General features: G+C 44.1%; 1 protein-coding gene across 4 annotated transcripts in view; it reads left to right on the forward strand.

The window, feature by feature from the left end:
• The window catches only part of macf1a (microtubule actin crosslinking factor 1a), a 231,681-nt gene that overhangs the window by 132,040 nt on the left and 75,586 nt on the right, over positions 1–24,055 (forward strand). For all 4 annotated transcript variants that reach the window (XM_065948500.1, XM_065948501.1, XM_065948503.1 and 1 more), the window contains 21 exons: positions 2,621–2,773; positions 5,407–5,561; positions 5,735–5,861; positions 5,963–6,146; positions 6,467–6,633; positions 6,993–7,171; positions 7,294–7,432; positions 7,528–7,721; positions 7,855–8,014; positions 8,143–8,226; positions 8,355–8,462; positions 8,571–8,669; positions 8,833–8,955; positions 9,305–9,396; positions 9,599–9,734; positions 12,253–21,357; positions 21,475–21,630; positions 21,762–21,977; positions 22,291–22,464; positions 22,609–22,896; positions 23,821–23,970. In XM_065948500.1, the coding sequence (XP_065804572.1) occupies positions 2,621–2,773; positions 5,407–5,561; positions 5,735–5,861; positions 5,963–6,146; positions 6,467–6,633; positions 6,993–7,171; positions 7,294–7,432; positions 7,528–7,721; positions 7,855–8,014; positions 8,143–8,226; positions 8,355–8,462; positions 8,571–8,669; positions 8,833–8,955; positions 9,305–9,396; positions 9,599–9,734; positions 12,253–21,357; positions 21,475–21,630; positions 21,762–21,977; positions 22,291–22,464; positions 22,609–22,896; positions 23,821–23,970 (12,189 nt within the window). The remainder of the gene's footprint in view (positions 1–2,620; positions 2,774–5,406; positions 5,562–5,734; positions 5,862–5,962; positions 6,147–6,466; positions 6,634–6,992; positions 7,172–7,293; positions 7,433–7,527; positions 7,722–7,854; positions 8,015–8,142; positions 8,227–8,354; positions 8,463–8,570; positions 8,670–8,832; positions 8,956–9,304; positions 9,397–9,598; positions 9,735–12,252; positions 21,358–21,474; positions 21,631–21,761; positions 21,978–22,290; positions 22,465–22,608; positions 22,897–23,820; positions 23,971–24,055) is intronic.

A 24,055-nucleotide genomic window follows, 5' to 3' on the forward strand; every position in this document is an offset into this window, starting at 1 on the left:
AAGAGTTAGCATACAGCTGCAGTGACTGAAGTGTTAGCATACAGCTGCAGTGGCTTAAGAGTTAGCATACAGCTGCAGTGGCTGAAGTGTTAGCATACAGCTGCAGTGGCTTAAGAGTTAGCATACAGCTGCAGTGGCTGAAGTGTTAGCATACAGCTGCAGTGGCTGAAGAGTTTCCATACAGCTGCAGTGGCTGAAGTGTTAGCATACAGCTGCAGTGACTGAAGAGTTAGCATACAGCTGCAGTGGCTTAAGAGTTAGCATACAGCTGCAGTGACTGAAGTGTTAGCATACAGCTGCAGTGGCTGAAGTGTTAGCATACAGCTGCAGTGGCTTAAGAGTTAGCATACAGCTGCAGTGACTGAAGTGTTAGCATACAGCTGCAGTGGCTGAAGTGTTAGCATACAGCTGCAGTGGCTTAAGAGTTAGCATACAGCTGCAGTGACTGAAGTGTTAGCATACAGCTGCAGTGGCTTAAGAGTTAGCATACAGCTGCAGTGGCTGAAGAGTTAGCATACAGCTGCAGTGACTGAAGAGTTAGCATACAGCTGCAGTGGCTTAAGAGTTAGCATACAGCTGCAGTGACTGAAGTGTTAACATACAGCTGCAGTGGCTTAAGAGTTTCCATACAGCTGCAGTGACTGAAGAGTTAGCATACAGCTGCAGTGGCTTAAGAGTTAGCATACAGCTGCAGTGACTGAAGAGTTAGCATACAGCTGCAGTGACTGAAGAGTTAGCATACAGCTGCAGTGGCTTAAGAGTTAGCATACAGCTGCAGTGGCTTAAGAGTTAGCATACAGCTGCAGTGGCTGAAGTGTTAGCATACAGCTGCAGTGGCTTAAGAGTTAGCATACAGCTGCAGTGGCTGAAGTGTTAGCATACAGCTGCAGTGGCTGAAGTGTTAGCATACAGCTGCAGTGGCTGAAGTGTTAGCATACAGCTGCAGTGGCTTAAGAGTTAGCATACAGCTGCAGTGACTGAAGTGTTAGCATACAGCTGCAGTGGCTTAAGAGTTAGCATACAGCTGCAGTGGCTGAAGTGTTAGCATACAGCTGCAGTGGCTTAAGAGTTAGCATACAGCTGCAGTGGCTGAAGTGTTAGCATACAGCTGCAGTGGCTGAAGAGTTTCCATACAGCTGCAGTGGCTGAAGTGTTAGCATACAGCTGCAGTGGCTGAAGAGTTTCCATACAGCTGAAGTGTTAGTATACAGCTACAGTAGCTGAAGTGTTAGCATACAGCTGCAGTGGATGAAGTGTTAGCATACAGCTATCATACCAAATGTTGTGCTCTGCCTCAAGCAGCTGCAGCACGCCACATGACAGTGAAGTCATCTGTGTGATGAGGCCTTTGCTGAATCATCCTCCCTGTGGTACATTTGAGAGAGTGCCATCTTCACACCTACCTTATACACACTCACACACACACTCACACACACACACACGTCTGACTTCAAACAGATGGCAGAGTGAGTGTGGGCACGGCTCCACAGGCCAGAGCAGTGAGCGTATCATTTTAATATGGAGGTGTGTTCTTGTGTCACACACAGCTGCTTTATTCACACCTCAGTGCACAGTTAGCGTGGTTACATTCAGTATGTTTCTGTTTTCACATGTTGTCTCACAGAGTATCCTGCACACACCCGTTGCATGTTCGTCATGCATGGGTTCAATATTTTCCATCTCCAGTTAATGAAGTTTCCGTCTCCCTGAGTGTGAGAAGATTACCCAGCAGGATGCTTCTGAAGGACACGAGGGAAACAAACAGCTTAACCTTTAGCTTTTTTTTTTTAATCTTAGAATAACTGAGGAAAGGTTCATAAATAAGCACTTACTCCCTCTGTAGAGGAAACGATAAGGGTTTAGGAGACGGTTTTAAAGTCGGATTTTCTCCTTTGAACTACAAAACTCTGACGTCTGTTTTGTTTGTTCCCTCTCGTCTTTTTGTTTTCTAATCCCACATTATTTCCTCTTCTGTCGCTATATTTCACAATCATGTGCTATCACTTTCCCGTTAATGTAATAACTCTCTCCTGATGTCTTACCATACTCTTTTATTATTTTGCTCATGTGACTCATCATCTCATCATTCTCATTTCAAAAGTTGTTTGTCTTCTGGAGATCATCAACCCGTCGTTCTGCGTGTGTTTATTCCCAGCGAGTCATTAACTTGTTATGTTGGTGCTGACTGCAGCAAACATTACTGTGGTGTGAAATTCATTTCAGTGATGTAATGTGTTTAAAGTTATTCACCCAGGTCCACTCTGAGCTTCTTTCTGTCCGCCCCGCTGTGTCTAACTCTCCTGCAGTGAACCTTTCTCTTCCTGTTCATCTCAATCTACCTGGCATTGTGTCTTTTAATCGACTCCTTAATGACTCTCTCTGCTGGAAGCAAGTCAGAAACTAAATGTACCTCTGCCTGTCAGGTCAACGAGCCCGTCTTTAAATGTTTAATGCTAAGCAACTAAGCTAACCCAGCGCTGAGTCATGAAACCTTCAAGTGCATATAGTTACAAAAAGACAGAATATAAAAAAATATGGACGATATTCAGAGAAGACCTGCAGAAGGGTGCAAACTGATCTGTCATGTATGCAGGGTCTAATCATGATTTGTGTTCTGCAGGAGGAGAAGGAGCAGCTGATCGAGTATAAGAGCACGGTGGCGAGCCTGGTGGGCCGGGCAAAGACGGTGGTGCAGCTCCGCCCCCGCAGCGCTGAGAGCACCCTGGGAACCACCACACCCATCAAGGCCATCTGTGACTACAGACAGATAGAGGTAGAGGACACACACTTCACGAGCATGCCCATGTGCACGTCGTCTTTCTCTCTGAGATGAGTCACCGTACTGTCTGCTTAAGCCAGCTTTAGTTTTCAACAACTTGTAGAGAACACTGTGACAACCAGGTGAAGACAAAATGTGTATTTATATAAACACAGAATCAGCTCACTACATACCTCCCCTCTACTGTTTGAACCCTGAGCAACAGCTGTCTCCTCTCTGCCCTGCACGTCCTCTACAAGCCCCCCTCCACTTCCACTTTTTTGGGCTTTCCTATTTCAGCAACTTCCTCCAAAATGTTTGATTAATTTAGGGTTTTTTTTGTCTTGATGCACGAGTGTGTCCACACAAACTCTTTTCTGTGGCCCATATTGATGAACAGACTGCAGCAGTGGACATTTTATTGTAAAAGCTCCAACTTTTACAGCTATTTTTTTACTGGCAAAGACAGATAGCGTTCAGTCTGGAAGATGAAAATGTTTTTAAGGTTTATTTTGGGGCTTTTTCTGCCTTTATTTGAGAGATAGGACAGTGGATAGAGTCAGGGAGAGAGAGAGTGGGGAATGACATGCAGGAAAGGAGCCACAGGTTGGATTTGAACCCCTTGCCACCCTCTTGGAGGACTCAGACTCTCTACATTAGGCACATGCACTAACGTGTCTACGAGTCCAACCCCGAAAAATAGTTGCCTAAAGCCTAAAAAAGCCTAAAGACACTTGGTAGCAATGACAATGAGAAGTGAACAGGAGTTTGGCTTGGCCTTCCTCTTCAATGTCACTTTTATATAACCCACTCTTCATTGAATAAAGTGAAGTCCCTCTCTGCCTCTCACTCTGTGCCACGATGTCCTCGGGGAATCTAAAAGACGATCAATTATACATCTGGCTCGTCCCCCTAACCCTAACCCTCCCCCGGGCTGAAAAAAACTGCAGCGAGCACTCCAGCAGGGTGGACATGCTGCTGCCCCTCCTGCTGCTATTTTTAGTTCGGATCCTCAGGGTCGATTTGTTCAGCGAAGCATACTGTATGTGAGGTGTTGTATCCAGGTGAAGGAGGAAGGCACTTTGGCTGCTCCAACTGCATTAGAAGAGGAAGGCTGCCACAGTGCTGAATCTGATACTTAAAACAAACAAACTTGCACATGATCAAAAGTAATCTTTCTCTCCTTCACTTTCCTGTGTCTCCTCCTTTCTCTCCATCCCCTCATTCCTTCCCCCTGTCACTCCCTCCTCCTCCTCCTCCTCATCCTCATCCTCTTCCCTTCCTCTCGTCTGTCGGCTGGGCTGGCAAGACAAACGTTCAGGTATAGCTGCCTATATTCTCCCTCTCTCACCTCAGATTCTCACACTGCACACACTGCACCGCCCTGGTTGCTCCTCTCTTATCAGCTGATTTCAGGTTTAAAGATGAAGTCGGCCCTGCTGGGTTTCTAACACAGTAGTGTATGTATGTGTGCCCTCTTGGCCAGGTCTCCTTAATGACAAAAGTCCAGAACTTTCTATTAAATCTAGTAACAGACAACGAGGCTGGAGTTGAGGAAGGTCTCTTGAACAAAGCTAAAACACGTCCAACTAGCCAACTGTCAGTCAACTAGACCACGCCCCCCCCAAGTATGCCAATTGGTTAAAAACATCTTTGGCTTAATTACATTTAAAAAAAAAAAGAGCTATTAATACCGAATACGTTTTTGATCCAGGCTGTAAACAAAAATAGGCCTTTTCACATTAGGAGCTGCCTGGGGTTTCGTCACTGCCTCAAGTGGACATTAAAGGAACTACAACAACACTGTAGGTTCCTCTTAGTTCATCTAAACACGACTTAATAACACAAGAATTAAAACACGTGAATGAAAAGGACCTGATATTTGATAAGGGCAGGTTGCAACCAGCGAGCTTAACTGAACTGAATTTCAAACAGTCCATGCATCTGCGACTCATTCAGTCAGTAAGAGAGCGAACGAGTCAAAGCTCAAAGCTTGAATTTACATTTCATGTATCGACTGTATATGTGCATAGCTTTGCATCTTTGATGTTTCGATGTGTGTGTGTGCAGGGCGGGGTGAGAGAGGGTGGTGGGTGGACGAGGCAGTTCCAGCGTTAGCCTCCCGTGTGCTCTTAAACTCTTCCTCACAGTCATGGCTTTGCCTTCACTTTGAATTTAAAGTTGTTTTTTTTAACAACAAACTTGGTTTTCTTAAGATTCTTGAAAAGCCAGCCCAGGTTTCATTCAACCTCATTAGGAGTTTGAATATTTGCTGCTTATGCAATAAAAAGCTTTCATTATAGATATGCAAAGCTGCTTTCAGTCCTTATGTGTCGAGCTCTCTAATGTCACATCATTTAAGGCCTTCTGCTAACCTCACAGATTTCATATATGTTTGCATTTTCTTTTGTTGCATTATGAGTTTCTTGTTTTCAGTTTTTGGTTTACATGTTTTCTCTTATCTCCCCCCTGATTTCACCCCCTCGCTTTCTTCCTCTTTTTCATCTGACCTCCATCCATCCATCCATCCTCATTTCTTCTCTCCCTTCATCGCTCCCAAACATCCATCCGTCCATCCGTTCACCTGCTCCATCCTCCTCTCTCTCTTTTGTTCTCTTCTTGCATCCACCCCCCCCCCCTCCTCTCAGATCACAATAAGCCGAGGTGAGGAGTGCGTGCTGGAGGACAACTCTCAGAGGACAAAGTGGAAGGTGATCAGTCCTTCAGGGAACGAGGCCATGGTCCCGTCAGTGTGTTTCACCGTGCCGCCTCCCAACCAGGAGGCTATGGACACGGCCAGCAGGTGGGAAAACACGGAGCACACATGTAGTTTTGTTTGCAGATAATGTGGTTGATAAGTTTGTGAGGAGGTAGATTCCACTTCCACATTTCCACTGATTCTTATTCTACGTGTGTGTGTGTGTGTGTGTGTGTGTGTGTGTGTGTGTGTGTGTGTGTGTGTGTGTGTGTGTGCAGGGCAGAGCAGTTGTACCAGAAGGTCATGTCTCTGTGGCATCAGCTGCATGTCAACATGAAGAGCGTTGTGTCATGGCACTACCTGCTCAAAGACATCAGGACGGTCGCTGGGTGGAGCCTGGATTCGGTGAGCTTTCACATTTTGTCTTCAACTTGATTCTCTTCTTGCTTCTTTTCAACCAAATCCTCTAAACGGGTCTCCGTCCTCTTCTGTCTCTCTCCTGTCAGGTGCGTTGTCAGTCCCCGTCAGAGCGGCAGCAGGTCCTGGATCACCTGGACTCCCAGATGTCGGACTTTCTCTCTGACAGCAAAGAGAGTTCACTGTTCGCGGCGGGGGAAAGACGCGACCTGGAGAGGGACGTTCAGGCGGCCCAGCAGCACTGCCAGGACCTGCTGCATAACATGGAGACAGGTGACCCGGGGCGGAAAAATATAACAACCACTGATGTTTGAGCAGAATTAGCTGAATGGTTTATGCAAAAAATGTAACAACTGAACCAGGAGTTCTCTGTCTGATCTTCAGCAAGTCAAACTGAACTAAAGCTCTGCATCATACTGACGACAGGGTAGCACCCTGAACGTCCTCATCTCAACCCGTTCATGATCATGTTTCAACAGTTTTCAGCCTTCAGGAATGAGCATGAGGATGAAACTGATCATTAAATCATATTAAACAAATGTTTTCAGTGTTACTGTTGTTGACTCTCTCTCTCTCTCTCTCTCTCCCTCCAGTGGAGAAGGACGAGTCAGTTTCTCGCTCGTACCTGTCAGAGCTGCAGAACATCACCCTCCGTCTGAATGACGCTGAGCAGAGACTGATGAGGGGGATTCAGACTCCGCCTCCCAGCCGGCTGTCAGGTGGCAGCACTGACAACACCGTCCAGATTGCAGAGCAGGAGGTCAGTTTGAGCCCCATCTGCTGGTTGGAATGAGATTCAACAACTTTAAATGAAGTCAATAATTAGTTTTTAGCTTCAATTTTTGTTTCACAGTTCAGTCAGTTTTTATGCAGTTTTGCTTTTATACAACGTGCAAGAAAATCCTAATTCTTCTGGCTGGTATTAATCAGGACTTTACATATTGTGTTTTTGCTAATAGAGATGATAAACAGTGAGGTTTGACCGTGAATAAATCAGTCTAATTTAGTACTCACTGTTTGTCAGTCTGGGGTTTAAACCTCAGTAAACATTCCTTTTTAGAAATTGTGACTGATCATAAAGATTTGTGTAAAATCCTGAAATTGTATCTCCTTGTCTAGAAGCTGCAGTCAGAGCTGGACGCCCTGCGCTCCAGTTTGGGTGACGTCTCCCGTCGCTGCGTCAGTTTCTTCGAGGAGAAGCCGTCGTCGTCGAGCGTTCCCGTCCTCAGATCTGAACTCAATCAGGCTGTAGAGAAGATAGACAAACTGCACAACCTCTCATCTGTCTACCTAGAAAAGTAAGTGAGCTTGTACTTGCTCTGTTCTTGTACTGTACATTCATCTTTACATGAATATTTCCTGTTCTAAATGTTTGATTTATGTACCTGTCTTTACCCCCCCCCCCCCCGTGGCTCCTCAGGTTAAAAACAGTCGACATCCTGATACGTAGCCTCGATGACGCGGAGAGTCAGGTCAGGAGGTACGAGAGCAGACTGAGTGAAGAAGACACCGTTCCTGCTGACTCAACAGCCATTCAAAACCTCAAAGATCAGCTCGGGGTAAGGAACACATGAACTCCCCTCATGACCAGTTAAAATGTTGTGAAACTCTTTTTTGAATTTAACTTTTTTTAACTTTTGGTTTCTGTTTCCAGAATTGGCAAGCTGAGCTCGCAGAGCAGGAGGGCATCTTCAAGTCTCTGCAAGCCGAGGTTGGTCGCGCTAAAGAGGCGGGGTCTCAGCTCAGCAGGCTGCATCCGGACCGCAGCCCCGAGCTGGAGAGATACCAGGAGAGAGCCAATCAGATGGCAGAGAGGTGGAGCGGCATCAAGAGACAGCTGGAGACACGGTGAGTGAGACTGTGTTATATCTCGCACAACATGTCACTTTTTCTTACATTGTGGATGCCAAACTAATGCAATACTTACATTTTATATCTTCTGCATTACATGTTTTAAAGATCTTGTCCTTTTTGGTTTTAGACGAACTGATCTAGATGTGTTGGGCTCCGACCTGCAGCAGTACAGAGACGGTCATTCTGCTCTCATCAAGTGGATCGAAGAAACGACAGAAAGACAAGAAAACACACAACCTGGACAGATGGACAGCAAAGCACTGTCTGAACAACTGGCCCAGCAGACGGTCAGAACCGCTCATCTCTTATTCAGCATCAAATGTTTCACAGTGGGAAAACAAAATGAAACTTCTTGATTGTTTCCAACAGGCTTAAACTGATGATCATTATTGTTGTTGTCTCGTTTCATCTGCAGGCATTAGTAGTCGAGATTGAACAGAACCAGACCAAACTAGATGAGTGCCAGACTCACTCCAAGCAGTACTGTACCTCAGTGAAGGTAAGAGACGGCTCCTTTGTGTTACACTGTGTGTCAAATGTTAGAAGTTACATATTAAAATTGTCACACATTGTTTGTTTTTTCTTCTATTTTTAACTCATTTGGCCTCCCACCGCTTCCCTCTGTAGGATTATGAACTTCAGCTAATGACCTACAGAGCCTTTGTAGAATCTACGCACAAGTCGCCTGTCAAGAGGAGGAGAATGCACTCCACCTCTGACGCCATCACTCAGGAGGTAAAGATAGACTCTCTCATACACTCTCTGAAATCATAACGCCTAGACATGTAAGGAACTCTGTACATCAGCTGTGTTTGTCAATGTTTCTGGGCCTTCTCTCTGCAGTTCATGGACTTGCGCACACGCTACACGGCCTTGGTTACCTTGACAACCCAGCATGTAAAGTACATCAGTGATGCACTGAGAAGACTGGAAGAAGAAGAGGTGGGACGTTGTTTGACTTTGTAGTAATCTGCTGCTTGAATTTGATATCTGTTGAAGATTTAAATCACTGTCATGCAAAGTGAGAGAAATAGTGCTTGATGTTTTTAAAATTATTTCCTCAACAAAATAAGAAGCTTGAGTTTTTTTTTTCTTCAATCTGCAGAAAGAGGTGGAGGAGGAGAAGCAGGCCAGGGTTGGTCAGGTTTCAGACCTGCTCGGCTGGGTCAAAGGCCTCCAGCGGCGCACTGGTGGCCCCAACGCTGAGTCTTCAATTGCTGCTCAACAGGTATAAATAAAATATGATATATATTTGTTATACACATTGTTGATGCAAGGCATTTTATATCCAATCGGTCAAATGAAGTGATCGCTTGAAAAGGTCGCCTCTCAACCGAAAGGTCAGGAGTTTGATCCCCATCTCCTGCAGCCACACTTGACTCAAATTGTGCCCGCTGTTGCATCAGCAGCATGTGACTGTGTATGAATGGATTAGTCAGTACTGATGGACACTACAGAGCAGGGTGTGAATGTGTAGGTGTGACCTGCGGTGTAAAAAGCCCTTTAAGCAGTAGATGGAAGACTAGGTTTGGACTGTACTAATTACATCATGCATGTATGTTTTTTTTTTTTTAAAGGCCATCAGTGAACAGCTAGCAGCCAAAAAAGATGAAGTGGCTGAAGCCATAAGGAGCACTCAAGTCTTCCTGCTTTCAAAACAGGCCAGCAAGTAAGTACAGATCAGCTGTTTTTACATGTGTTAACTGGACTTCTGGAAAACTATAAAAACAAACCATTTCTGGTCCAGATGGATCTGCAGATTATAAACTGGAAGTACTGATGACCTTTACATTAGTCACTGTAGGCATCGCACACCAGCACAGAAATGAAACACATAAACGCTGCCTTCTCTACCCTCGTTACTTCTCCAGGTTGTCCCCAGAGGAGCGAGCTCACGTTGAGGCTCAGCAGGACGAGCTGACGGCCACCTACAACCAGCTGTGTGATAGCTCCACCCAGCAGCTGCAGCAGCTGGAGCAGCAACTGGCCAAAGAGGAGGAAAGAAAGGTAGATTGGTGGAAGGAATGGGCTGAGATGGAGAGAGAGAACTGCAGATTTATGACCCAAAACAAAAAAAAAGGTTTCTTCAGCTTTTGCGAGCTTTACAAAAAAATGTTACTGTGAAAGGACTTTTGTGAAATGTTGCTTTGAATCTGAAAACGCTTGCAAGCTCAGCGTGAGTTTACGTGTGGGCCAGCCAGCGAGTGTGCGTGTGTGCGTGCGTGTGTGTTGTACAGCATGTTGTGTGTTCACAGAGTGTGCATTTTTGACAAACATCACCACTACTCACATTGACATGGTTTGGTTTAACGGACATCACAAACCCTACTCAGACGTGTATTCAGATGATTTCAAATGTTATTCTTTTTGTGACCTCCATCTTTGTCATTCAAGGAGAAGGTACAAAATGAATAACTAATCCTGCTTATAGATGATGTCGCCTTTTCCTAACAGACTTGTGCAGTCTACTTGTTGGATAAAGTGAGATTTATACTCAAACAGTTAAAGAACAAGTATGCACTAAAAGAAGCAGGAAGATTCACTGGATGACACTGTCTGAACTGGGCCTTAGCATGGAGTGTTCCACTCTCACACTGTTCACCAAGAAGCCTGCAGTCATCTCTTTAACTCCACACATCCGAGTTTTTGTCGTCTTCATCCTCGTCGTCATCATCAAGTACATTTGCTGAAATGCTAACACGGTTAATACATGGTCTAAGTGGTGTCGCACTAGAGCAGCGTTAAGGTAGAACGTGTAAAGCTCTGCTTTCTGTAGATCCATTCTTAGAAATTATGATCGTGTAGATGCAGCTCCACTTTGATCTGTCATCTCTGTAGCTACAAGACCACATCATGTGATTTTTCTTTATGTTGTGGTGTGAAATGCCATTGCATAAAGCAAAAACTTTACATTACCATATTATTTTTTACTCTCATCATAACTCCACAATGAACACATCAAATCACACCTCCATAGTCCCACTCACTCAGTCGTCAAATTGTTCCTGCAGTACAAAGTGGGTTGAATGTGAGTGAGACTTTCAGTTTAAGGATCGTTCTTATATTCTGGCAGCTCCTCCTCTTTGATTCTTTATGTGAATATGGTCTGTTTTCTCCTGGTTCTTTCATGTGACTTAAAGAAATATTCACCAAAGCATAGATGTTTATAAAAGGCCACTATTGGTTGAGAGTGTAAGTGCACCAGAGGCCAGCTATGCAAAATACCACTGCACCATTTGAGCATGTTGTGTCCAGATCACAAGAGCGTGTGTGAATGAGAATTTTTCTTTGTTCTAATGCAAACTGTTGATGTGTGAAACTTTAAACCGGCGTTTTGCTTGGAAACCACTAACAGCTGCCAAAGGAGAATAATGGACATCCCAGCCAAGAGCCAGAGGGAAAACAAATCAGGGCATTTATAGCACCATCAAGTCTGCAGCTTTTCTTAGTGTGATAATGAGTTAGCTCAGTTCCCTACAGTTAGCTTTAAAGGTATAATGTGCAATTTTAACAACCTTAATGTAGCTGATATCAAATAAACCCAACCTAAATATATCGCTGAGTAATGACTTTATAAAAAAGTGAAGTCTAACGCTCTCTGAGTTTGTTGTTCTCAGCTCTGTTCACACAGACGGGATGGTGTTTCCTTCAGCTTGTTTATGTTTCACTCAGAGGCTTGGACATGTTTCATTCATGTTTTTTTTTGTCTTGTGAACATGATCAAAAGTTGCATATTATACCTTTAATAGGAATCTTACATTACTCACAGGAAAATACTGTCACAATGCTTGTTTGATTAATACGGGCAATTCAAATCAAATGTGATACCTGTTACAATGCAAAACAGTATCTTTACAATGTTGAACATTGTGACATTTAAAGAATTTGGCCTACCCTTGGTTGGTTTGTGTCAGACACGAGAAGTTTCTGAACATATTCCAGTTTACATTATAGTTAGCTGTAGGTTTTAGTGTCAGTGCAGGGTTAGAAGTTAGAAAGAAGAGTGGCATGCAGAATGCTAACAACTAGCTTCTCACCTGTTGCGCCTCGCTCTGCCGAGCCATACGCTGGCCCACTAGTGTGTTTTCCACAGAACACGTCCATGAGGTAAGTAGTGCTTGCTTTCTGTCTTACTCTTGCCTGTAAGTATTTTTTTATACCTAGACTTTGATCGCCTCCTTCTAAATACTTTTCTTTGCTTACCTTTATCTAAAGCTTTGTCTGCATTTGTTACAAGATGCTTTGTTGCATGCTTATTGCTTGTTATAATAGCATTGGTAAGTATTAAGCGCTTTTTTACAAAAGACTAATTTAAATATGGGAAAAATTTGCGGTTGACTTAGCCATTACTCTTTTTACAGAAACTGGTTGCAGGTTTCTTCATTTTCTGATTCTACTATCTAATTTTATATTTAATACATTATAATTGCATGCAATAATATAACATAGTAGCATAACATAATATATTTAACCTAAATCACCAGAGTGAGTATCAACTAGAATTTTGTTCTCTTTACTTTTGCAGAAACAATTTGCCATTGCTGGAGTCATCGACCTTGGAACCGTGGAAACATTCCCGGTTTTCCAGGCAGCCCAGCGAGGTCTTATTGACCAGGACACCTGCCATGTTATACTGGAGGCCCAGCTCATTAACGGTGGGCTCCTCCAGCCTGACTCTCCACTTAAACTTTCACTGGATCAAGGCCTAGCTCAGGGCCTAATTGACAACCATACCAAAGAGGCCTTCTCAGAGCTAGAAAAGGCCCTGCTTTTGGTGGAAAATACCAAGTCTACAGATGCCAAACAAAATGTGTTGCCAGTTGCCACAGCAATGGAGTTTGGTCTCATCAAGGAGGAGCTGGGGCTACGTATACTTGAAGTACAGATGAACACAGGAGGTCTGAGAAACTCTTTGGGAAAAACTTTGAGTCTGGAGCAAGCAGAAGACAAGAAACTTTTGACACCCAGAAACCTTACAAAACTCCAGTCAAGGCTCCAACACAGAGAGCTGATTGACCCAAACACAGCGGAAAAATTAAACCTCCATGAGCTGCAACAGCGCTGTGTTCTCAGCGATGACTCGGGTCTCCTTCTCTTCCCAGTCAAACAGCAACCTGGAGGAACTGTTTGCCTCAGATCTGGAAGAAGAGTTGGCATCTTCCGTGCCGTCCAGGAAGGCCTGATTGATCGGAAAGTTACAGTACGGCTTCTTGAAGCGCAACTCTTTGCTGGTGGAATTGCTGACCCACGGTCTGGCCACCGGCTAACCATTGATGAAGCTGTTCGTCATGGGCTTATGGACCAGGATCTAGCCTGTGCCATGTTAACACGACAGTTGCAAAATGGGGGAATTCTCGACCCCATCAGCGGAGAACGTCTGGATTTGGAAGAAAGTATTCGCAGGGATCTTCTGTCCCCTCGTTTGGCTCTGTTGGTCCTTGAGTCTCTTTGGGCTTTTATGGGAGTACTCTGGCCTGAGTCTGGAGAACTCCTTCCCATTGTTGAAGCTGTACAACAAGGTGTGATCTCAGGAGAGCTATCTAGAAAAATCCTGAGACAGCGACATGCCATTGGGGCTTTGTACAATCCAGAAACCCTCCAGGTACTACCCTTAAACCAGTGTGCTGAAGAAGTCCTCGAGCCCAGATTCATCAGTGTTCTCAGAGACATCTACATCCCGGATGTTCTTTCAAACATGAATCAGTCAGGTACCCCATCTCTTAATCGCTTGAGCTGGAGTTCCACTAGCTCCACTCCCCCTCCATCCTCTCCACTGACTTCATCATCTTCTGAAGGTCCTGTCTGGGATGCTACACCGACAAATGGAATGGATGCTGAAGAACAAGCAAAACAAAAGCTACTGCTTCACCTCATGACTCACAGCTATGTGGATGCTCATTCTGGAAAAAGATTGGTGCTGCTAAACCCTGAGTTGGTGGAATTGGTCAAAGCTGCTGAACTGTTTCCTGGAATCTTTGTATATGGAAGTCAAGTTGAGCCACAAAGCAGTCCGTCCAAAGATGGGCAGGAAAAGTTGGAAAGGGTTGGAGAGTTTAGTTTGACAGAAAAAGGGGAAAGTTGCAAACAAACCAAGGTTGAAGAAAGAAGTCCCAAAGTAGTTGCACCAAGCAAAGACTTTGACTTTAATGGAACAGGCAGTCATCAAGAAAGCCGAGGAAATGAGAAATACTTGCTACACAAACCATCAGTGGTTGTACAGAGTGATGTAGCCTCCGCAGCTAAAAATGAGATCAGCGTAGATAAAAATGTAAAAGTAAATGCCCAAAAGAAAGAGGTTGTAGAAACTTTATTGGCCTCTTCAACAACTCTTGAAAAGAAAAAAGGCTCGGATGAGCTGGGTTCAACTCAATCCAAAGCCAGGGATAGAGGTGGTCAGGAGACTATCAGTACAACCACAACAGAAGACAGAAAAACTGTCAGAGAAACAGTCAAATCCAAGGGAAAACCAATCCCACTAGGCGCAAAAACAAAGAAAGCTGTTAAGCATCCCCAAAATGAATCAGAAAAGATCAAACAGAATGTTGGTGTAACATACACTGAATCAAAGCATGCTGAACCTCAGATTGATATTCATGAAACAGCAGTTGGAAAGTATGAAGAGGATGCTGAGTTGACAAGGCTAGTCTTAGAGCTAAAACAAGGAGGTGTGATGACAGAAGAAGGAGAAAAGCTGCTCCCAGATGAAGCAGTAGCTCAGGGTATCCTCCCTGGTCACACAGCAGTTAAACTAATGGCTCAGGCAGGTCTTTTTGGGGGTTTCCTAGATGCCAAGAGTGGTGAGTCACTGAGCATGGAGGATGTTTTGCAGGAGGGTTTAATAGATGAAGATCTAATGTGGAGTGTTCTGAAGTCAGATAAAACTCTTGCAGGGGTTGTGGATGTAGAGAAAAGGCAAATCTGCGGGGTGAGGGAGGCAGCCCAGACAGGGTTGATCGACCCCAACACTTCTGCTCGACTTCTGGAAGCGCAGGTGGTGTCCGGGGGGATCGTTGACCTACGCAGAGATAAGAAAGTCTCTGTCACTCTAGCAGCAAACATGGGACTGATTGATGAAGACCAAAAGGAAGAATTGTTGGCACTAGAGAAGGCATACAAAGGAAAGGACACAGATGCAGAGACAGCCCTTAGGAAAGCCAGTTTACAGCTACAGATGAAGGGTGTTGTGGACCCAGAGTCCAAGTCTCCAGTTAATCTTGAGCAAGCAATTCAAAAGGGGCTAATTAGATCTGCAGAGGCTTATCAGGTGTTGGAAAAACAGGTGGCTGAGGGCGGTATAATAAATCATGCTTCAGGGATGAGGCTGTCAGTTGCTGATGCTGTAGATAGAGGACTAGTGGATCGGTCCATTGCTCCTGGGTTGGAGGAACTGGAGTGGGTTTACCAAGGAAAGGTTAGCCCTTCATCTCACCCAAAAGCTGTTATCTGCCAGGCAATGACAGGAGCCATTTTAGACCCAGACACTGGAGGTAAACTCACCTTGACAGAAGCAGTTTCTAAGGGTCTTTTGGATGAGGATATAGCCAGGGAAGCCATGGCTTCTGCTAATGTAGCACAAGGAGTTCTTGACCCCCAAACTGCACGCATTGTGCCTTATTTAGAGCTTGTTAACCAGGGTAGGATAGATATAGAAACCGGTCAACGCTTCTTAGAGGTCAAGCCCTTCAGGGGTATTCAGGATGAGCAAAAAAGTGACAACTTGACGCTTCTTGAGGCAGTTGCTTCAAATCAAGTTGACCCAGTCCCAGCATTGAGGCTGCTCCAAAGCCAGGCAGACAGTGGAGGGATCATTGATATCAGTTCTGGAGAAAGACTCCCCCTGCCTGAAGCCTGTGAAAGAGGTTTAGTTGGCGAAAGTATGGTCAGAGTGATAGCTACTAATCAGTTTTTGGAAGGAGGATTAGTTGATCCCGCCTCTGGACAGAAAGTCCCTAGTCTTGATGATGCCGTTGCAAAAGGACTCATCTCTAGTGAAACAGCTTCAGAGATTCAGGAGAAAATGCCCACTTTGGAGATTGAGTGTGATGAAGATAGCACTACACCTGTAACCTCAGTAAGTGATACATACAGCACTGCTATAACTTTGTCTGTGTCAAGCCCAGACAGTCCAGCAAACTGGTCAGATATAAACAATGAGGGGCCATCAACATCTCCAATTTCAAAGAAAGACTCTGACCTTAGACAGAATGATGAGAAGACATTGGCATCTGCATTATCAGACCAGTTACTGTATTTTGACCCCACTACAATAGAGGACAAAGTAGATCCATCTGCGTTTGAGGAAGAACAGGCTTCAATTGAACCAGATCATTCTATTGACCTCTTGTCTAAATTTGCCACTAATGTTGAGAAAAGGATTCAGGAGGCCATACACGACATAACACCAGATACAGAAATCAGTAAATCAAAACCCCTTCATAAGAAGCATGTTGATGATAGGCAGCAAACGGTTGTGAGTCAGTCTGAAGATAAACCAAAGGTGATTGTTGTTAGAGATTCTGTTGACGAATCCATTCAGACACAAATTTGTGACACTGGACGAAAAGTTTCACAGAAAGAGGTCAGTCAAGAAGCTACATTTTTAATCTCAGATGGGGAACCTGTGAAGGTAGGGGAAAAGGAAAGTAGACCAAGTGATGAGAGCACTTCAGTGGCTCATTTTGGTTCTGAAGATGGAAACCTGACAAATGTTGAAGCTGCAGAGATTAAAAATGATCAAGAAAGCAAAGAGAGCCTTGAATTGTCAGAACTGAGTGAAGAGAAATGTAGAAAGAGTGATGTGGAAGCACAGAAGGATGACGTTGTGGATGAGAAGGGTCAAAATGTGGAGAAAGAGGAGCCTTTAATGACTGACCTCGAGCAGTCAGAACAGTCATTGGTCTTTTCATCCAAAGAGATAGAAAGCAAACGCAGGAAAAAGAGGAAGAATAAAAAGAATGGGAAGGGTAAAGAAGTAGAGAGTGAAACCAACTACCCCGAGATAATAGAGCCATTTCAGATTGATCAAGGTGATGCACCTGTTGGAGGGAAGCCTGAAGCTAGTGTCACAGTCACACATGAACTTGCATCACACATTCCAACTCATGGTCAGGCAGCTTCCACTGAACCCATTAATGGACAAAATGAAGCAAACATTGATTTGAAACTTAAGGCTATGAACGATTCTATAAAACAGAGACAGGGAACGGTTCCATCCAGTCAGGAATTCACAAAAAATATCATGAAGGAAGACAAAGATGCAATGAAAATGGCCTTATCAAAGGACGAAGACGAGTTTGAGAAGAGAGGGGAGATTAAGAGGGAGGAGGAAAAAGAAAAAATCGGAGCGGTCTCTCAGCAACTAGAACAGCCAGGAACCAGTGAGAAAGTACAGAAAAGCAAGGGGAAAGAATTACCTCGGAAATCTAATCTACCAGACAATGAGAAGGCAGCCTTGATTTTGAAAGCCAAAGAGAGCATTCTTAAAAAAGTATTTAAAGAAGGAGTGAGTGGGAAACAGGCCGCCGAGGAGCTGCAGGCACTGCACAAAGGGGCGGTGAAGAAGGAGAGTCTAGGCACACCTGGTGTAAAGGCACAAACTCTGCCCACTAAGGTTGAGGGACATGATGGCAAAGATGATTGTGTCAAGAGACCCATTGGTTCACCAGGAGACACTGGGAATGAGATGATTGCCACAGAAGACAAGATTAAACTGACATGGGTGAAAGAAGATGTGACCGAAGAGAAACCTTCTGTAAAGGAGGACACCAAGACCAAACTATTGGAGACTTCTTTAAGTAAGAAACAAAATAAGATACGTTTTGGAAAAGGAGACAAACAAAAAGACAATGAGTCTACTCCATTAGTAGAGCCTTACGAAGTTCAGCAAGAAGAAATGCTTTCTTTCAATGAGGACATCAAGCCCAAACTGTCAAAGATTTCTACAAATGAGAGAGAGCAAAAGATACGTTTTGAGGAGGGAGACAAACAAAAAGCAGATGAGACCACTCCATTAGTCCAGTCTAAAGAAATTCAGCAAGAAGAGACCGCTGTCACGGAGGACACCAAGCCCAAACTGTTGGAGACTTCTACAAATGAGAACAAACAAAAAGACAATGAGACCACTCCATTTGTCCAGATTAAAGAAATACAGCAAGAACAGAGGCTTTCTCTCAAGGAGGACACCAAGACCAAACTGTTGGAGACTTCTTCAAGTATGAAACTGAAGAAGATACGATTCGGTAAAGGAGACAAACAAAAAGAAGATGAGTCCACTCCTTTAGTAGAGCCTTACGAAATTCAGCAAGAAGAGACGCTTTCTCTCAAGGAGGACGCAAAGCCCAAACTGTTGGAGACTTCTTCAAGGAAGAAACAAAAGGAGATACATTTTGGAAAGGGAGACAAACAAAAAGACGATGAGTCCACTCCATTAGTAGAGCCTTACGAAATTCAGCAAAAAGAGACGCTTTCTCTCAAGGAGAACACAAAGCCCAAACTGTTGGAGTCTTCTACAAATGAGAGAGAAAAGAATCTACTTTATGGAAAAGGAGACAAAGACAAAGGCGATGAGACCACTCCATTGGTCCAGATTAAAGAAATTCTGCAAGAAGGGACGCTTTCTTTCAAAGAGGACACAAAGACCAAGCTGTTGGAGACTTCATCAAGTAAGAAACAAAAGGAGATACGTTTTGGAAAAGGAGACAAACAAAAAGATGAGTCCACTCCATTAGTAGAGCCTTACGAAGTTCAGCAAAAAGAGTGTCTCAAGGAGGACACAAAGCCCAAACTGTTGGAGTCTTCTACAAATGAGAGCGAAAAGAAGATACGTTTTGATAAAGGAGACAAACAAAAAGACGATGAGACCACTCCATTGGTCCAGATTAAAGAAATTCCGCAAGTTGGGGCACTTTCTGTCAAAGAGGACACAAAGACCAAGCTGTTGGAGACTTCATCAAGTAAGAAACAAAAGGAGATACATTTTGGAAAAGGTGACAAACAAAAAGACAGTAAGACCACTCCATTAGTCCAACTTAAAGAAATTCAACAAGAAGAGACCTCTGTCAAGGAGGACACCAAGCCCAAACTGTTGGAGACTTCTACAAATGAGAACAAACAAAAAGACGATGAGACCACTCCATTGGTCCAGATTAAAGAAATTCCAAAAGAAGGGATGCTTTCTGTCAAAGAGGACACCAAGACCAAACTGTTGGAGACTTATTCAACTGAGAGAGAAACGAAGATAAGTTTTGAGGAGGGAGACGGACAAAAATACGACAAGACCTCTCCTTTAGTAGAGCCTAAGGAAATTCAGCAAGAACAGAAGCTTTCGTTCAAAGTGGACACAAAAACCAGAATGTTGGAGACTTCTTCAAGTAAGAAACAAAAGAAGATACGTTTTGGAAAAGGAGACAAACAAAAAGATGAGTCCACTCCATTAGTAGAGCCTTTCGAAGTTCAGCAAAAAGAGTGTCTCAAGGAGGACACAAAGCCCAAACTGTTGGAGTCTTCTACAAATGAGAGCGAAAAGAAGATACGTTTTGGTAAAGGAGACAAACAAAAAGACGATGAGACCACTCCATTGGTCCATATTAAAGAAATTCTGCAAGTTGGGACGCTTTCTGTCAAAGAGGACACAAAGACCAAGCTGTTGGAGACTTCATCAAGTAAGAAACAAAAGAAGATACGTTTCGGTAAAGGAGACAAACAAAAAGACGATGAGACAACTCCACTGGTCCAGATTAAAGAAATTCAGCAACTAGAGAAGTTCTCTCTCAAGGAGGACACCAAGACCAAACTGTTGGAGACTTCTTCAAATGAGAAAGAGAAAAATATACGTTTTGGTAAAGGAGACAAACAAAAAGAAGATGAGACTACTCCATTGGTCCAGCCTGAAGAAATTAAGCAAGAAGAGACGCTTTCTGTCAAAGAGGACATCCAGCCCAAACTGTTGGAGTCTTCTTCAAGTGATAGCGAAAAGATGGAAAGTCTTGGAAAAGAAGACAAACAAAAAGAGGATGAGTCCACTCCATCAACTGAGAGAGAAACAAAGATACGTTTTGAGGAGGGAGACAGACAAAAATACGATAAGACCACTCCTTTAGTAGAGCCTAAGGAAATTCAGAAAGAAGAGAAGCTTTCTGTCAAAGAGGAAACAAAGACCAAGCTGTTGGAGACTTCATCAAGGAAGAAACAAAAGAAGATACGTCTTGGAAAAGGAGACAAACACAAAGAAGATGAGACCACTCCACTGGTCCAGATTAAAGAAATTCAACAAGAAGGGACGCTTTCTGTCAAAGAGGACATCGAGCCCAAACTGTTGGAGTCTTCTTCAAGTGATAGCGAAAAGATGGAAAGTCTTGGAAAAGAAGACAAACAAAAAGACAATGAGTCCACTCCATTAGTCCAGCCTAACAAAATTCAGCAAGAAGAGACGCTTTCTTTCAAAGAGGATACAAAGACCAAACTTTTGGAAACTTCTTCAACCGAGAGAGAAAAGAAGATACGTCTTGGAAAAGGAGACAAACACAAAGATGAGACCACTCCACTGGTCCAGATTAAAGGAATTCAGCAAGAAGGGACGCTTTCTGTCAAAGAGGACATCCAGCCCAAACTGTTGGAGTCTTCTTCAAGTGATAGCGAAAAGAAGGTACGTCTTGGAAAAGGAGACAAACACAAAGATGAGACCACTCCACTGGTCCAGATTAAAGGAATTCAGCAAGAAGGGACGCTTTCTGTCAAAGAGGACATCCAGCCCAAACTGTTGGAGTCTTCTTCAAGTGATAGCGAAAAGAAGGAAAGTCTTGGAAAAGAAGACAAACAAAAAGAGGATGAGTCCACTCCATTAGTCCAGCCTGAAGAAAGTCAGCAAAGTAAACGAAACAAGAAAAACAAAAAGCCCAAGAGGTCAAAGGTTACTGACAAAGCTGAGCCTGAAACTGAGATGTTACCATCAAGTTCAGAAGATGATTCTGCTGCAATGGCAACACAAACAATCACAAAATCTACATGTGCAAAACAAGATTCAGTCAAAACAGCTGTGACTGAGCAGAGGAGGGACGCACATACTGATATTCAGACTCCCAGTGAGTTCATCAGACCAGCTGGTGATTGGTCAGTGGAATTAGAGACTTCTGAAACTAATGTTGAAGTGTCTGAGACCAGTCAACGAAGTCCACCAGCATTACATCGATCAGAGGAACCAAAATCTCTCAGTAAGGAACACAGTCAACAAACAGCAGATACATCTATTGAGACAGAATCAACCCAAGAAACTTGCTCAGACGTAAGAAATGCAAAGTCCGATGACGTTGTTCAAAAGGCTGTCAAGAGTGAAGACGACGTCCAACCGTCAGCTCAATCTGTTTCCTCTGGGACACAACCTGATAGAACAGCAAGGAAAAGTAAAAAGAAGAAAGGGCGGCAACCACCTGAAGCAGCTCGTGCAAGTGTCTCTAAATCAAAGGAAGACCAACAACAGAATCCTGAGGCTCGAGAATCGGCAGAAGATGATTCAACCAAATCTGAATCACATCAAGCCCATAAGTCTGAGAGCAGTGAAGAGCGAGAAGACGACGTCAAAGATGGTCAAGAAACTGTGTCAAACAAAGAGGTGACAACATCCAAGACTGGCAAGGTATGAATAGATTAGATTACTTCCCAAATGTTTATCTGGACTTTCATAGAAGAAGCTGGCTTCAGATTTCATTTTTCTTTTAGAGTGTGTTTTATTGTGTTTTCTCTGTTCACACAGGCGTCATTGATGCGTCAGGAATGCTTGGAACATGACCAGCAACTTGTAGCCCTGATCTCCATGGTGAGACATATCGAGGTCCGGCTCAAAGAGCAGCAACAGCATTCTGTTGGCCGCAGCCTCGTCGCCTTGGGTGACATCATCAGACAGACTGAGGTAAATAAAAAAGAAAAAAATCAGATATTAGTTTTGCATTTGGTTTCAAGTCAGAAACAAACAAAAAAAAAAAACGATTATTGAGGGATTCTTTTTTACCAAACATCATCTTTTCCTAATCTCCCTGTCAGACTCTGGACCTTGAGCTGCTTGACTTGGAGCCTGCGATCAACAAGGAGGTGGAGGCTGCTGATCAGCTGTTGCAGCCCAAACCTAAAGATGTTCCTCAGCAGCTCCTTCTGGCCCTGGAAAAGGACAGGCAGAGCTTGGCTCGAGGGTATGAGGCTGCCAGAGCGCTCTCTGGGGGCATTCTGCAAGACCTGAGAGACCACAGAGACTCCTACAAGGTGAAACCATAGACTGTGTAAAACAAGCAGTGTCAAGAAAACATGAAATGAAATGTAATTCTGTCCATTAGTCCTCTGCTTTGAAACTTTGAACTTATTGAACCGTCTCCCATTATGTGCAATACATTTAGACCGAGCATGCTCACTGAAGCTGCACAGCTATTTGTCTGTAAAATGTTATCATCGATCCTTTAATATAGATTATATAAGGAATGCAAGGGTGTCTATAATGTGGAGTTGACCTGCAGCCATTATTCTCATCAGAGGAATTTAGGTCATCAGTTGATCTTTTTGTACTCTGCGTTTCTCCCAGGAGGCCGTCACAGCTGAGCAGAAGACTCTGGGAGGTCGAGTGGAGAGTCTGCTGGCTGGGTTGAGGGAGACAGAGGCTCAGATGAACGGAGGAATGGCAAGGATGGAAAGAATGGTGAAAGCACAGAAACATGACAATGGAGATCAACTCACTCAACAGCTCAATCTTTGCAAGGCAAGTTACCCAACCCGAGTTGAGTTGATATAATTTTCTAGAAATCATTGTGCTTCTCTTCGCACTTCACCTTCAGTCACTGAAGGTCTAACATTTTCCTCCACTGGTTCTCCTTCTTTCTCTCTCTCTCCTCTCCTCCTATAGGAGATCCAGTCCTCCCTGACGGCTCGCTCTAATGAGGTCAACGACACGGCCTTTGACATTCAGGTGTTCATCTCAGAGCGCGCTCAGGACCTGGCCCCTGAGCAGAGCAGGCAGCTGCTCGGACAGCTCCAGCAGCTTCAGGGGGCTTTCCACCAAGCGGCGGGCCGAGCCCAGGCCTGGGCAGATGCCCTCTCCGCCCAGAGGGAGAGGGAGGAGGAGTGGCAGCGCAGAGCGAGAGAGAAAGACGAGAGGCAGGAGAGAGAGAGGCAGAGTGCGAGGGAGAGAGAGGTTTGGAAACAGATGATTGAGTCGAGTTGGTTTGAAATGCTTTGCTTTCTCTTACTAATATATTTGAGATTAGACGAGCTTTATTTGTCAGTCCGTAGACTTATTGCCATGCTTTCTTGCACAAGATTTAAAACCTGAGAACACATCATACCTAGACTAGAAAATAATCAGCCTGTTGTTAACGAGCTAACCTTCAGCAGTATTTCACTTGAAGCACCATTACATCATGTTAAACTCATTCTCATCCTCTCATAACTGATAGCAATCCACCGCTATTCTTTTGCAAATGCTTTGCCACTTGACACGGACAGTAGGACCACCGTCACTCCTTTTACACAGACTTGATGCAAGTGTGTTTGCTACTTCCGCACGTCTCTGTCACATGTGTTTTATTAACCTGTTTGCCTTGCTGTTCCAGATTGCCACTGAAGGAAACCGCTTGTGTCTCAGCGGTAAAGGCTAAAGATTTGATAGCAGAAAAAAAGCCTCGCTGGCTACGACGCTGCACTGTTTTTCCTCTTGTCTCCCCCGTGTGGAGGAGAAGGAGGAAAAAGAGACAATATTTGTTTGTGTTTCTCTCTGTGTTGTTTGTCGTTGCTTGACCCAACATGTGTGAAGATGTGTGTGTGTGTGTGTGAGTGTGTGATCTCTGGACACAATCTGCTCAAAGCTTGGCAAAGTGTGCACTACACAGACTTTTTTTGAGGGCTATATGTGCATTAGCTGTGCTCCGATGTGAAGAAAAATGCAAACCTGTGAGTTGATCTGAGATGCGAAGAGGTCTTTATCTGTCACATGAACCAGTTGAAAAGTTTGTGGCAGAATGATCTTCACTGTTTCATGTCAGTACCAGTGTTCCTCACATATTCTTTCTCTGTGGATTTTTTGCTTTTCCTCCCTCCTCTCCTCGTTCTTTTATCTCAGGTGGTCCAACAGCAGAAGGCCGAGTGCTCTCAGAAACTAGAAGGCCTTACCATGTGGTTGGCGGGAGCTGCCAGCTTATTGGCCAGTCAGAAAGCTGGAGGAGAGTCAGGTGACGTGAACGCCCTGCAAGAGAAGCACAAGAAACTGAAGGTATGAGATTTTAACATTTAATGACCCATCTAAAGCTAGGCACACACAGAGCGTGTTTTCAGGCTCATTTTTGATCCGATCTTTC

This window comes from Labrus bergylta, chromosome 19, assembly GCF_963930695.1.
Source record: "Labrus bergylta chromosome 19, fLabBer1.1, whole genome shotgun sequence".
NCBI lineage: Eukaryota > Metazoa > Chordata > Actinopteri > Labriformes > Labridae > Labrus > Labrus bergylta.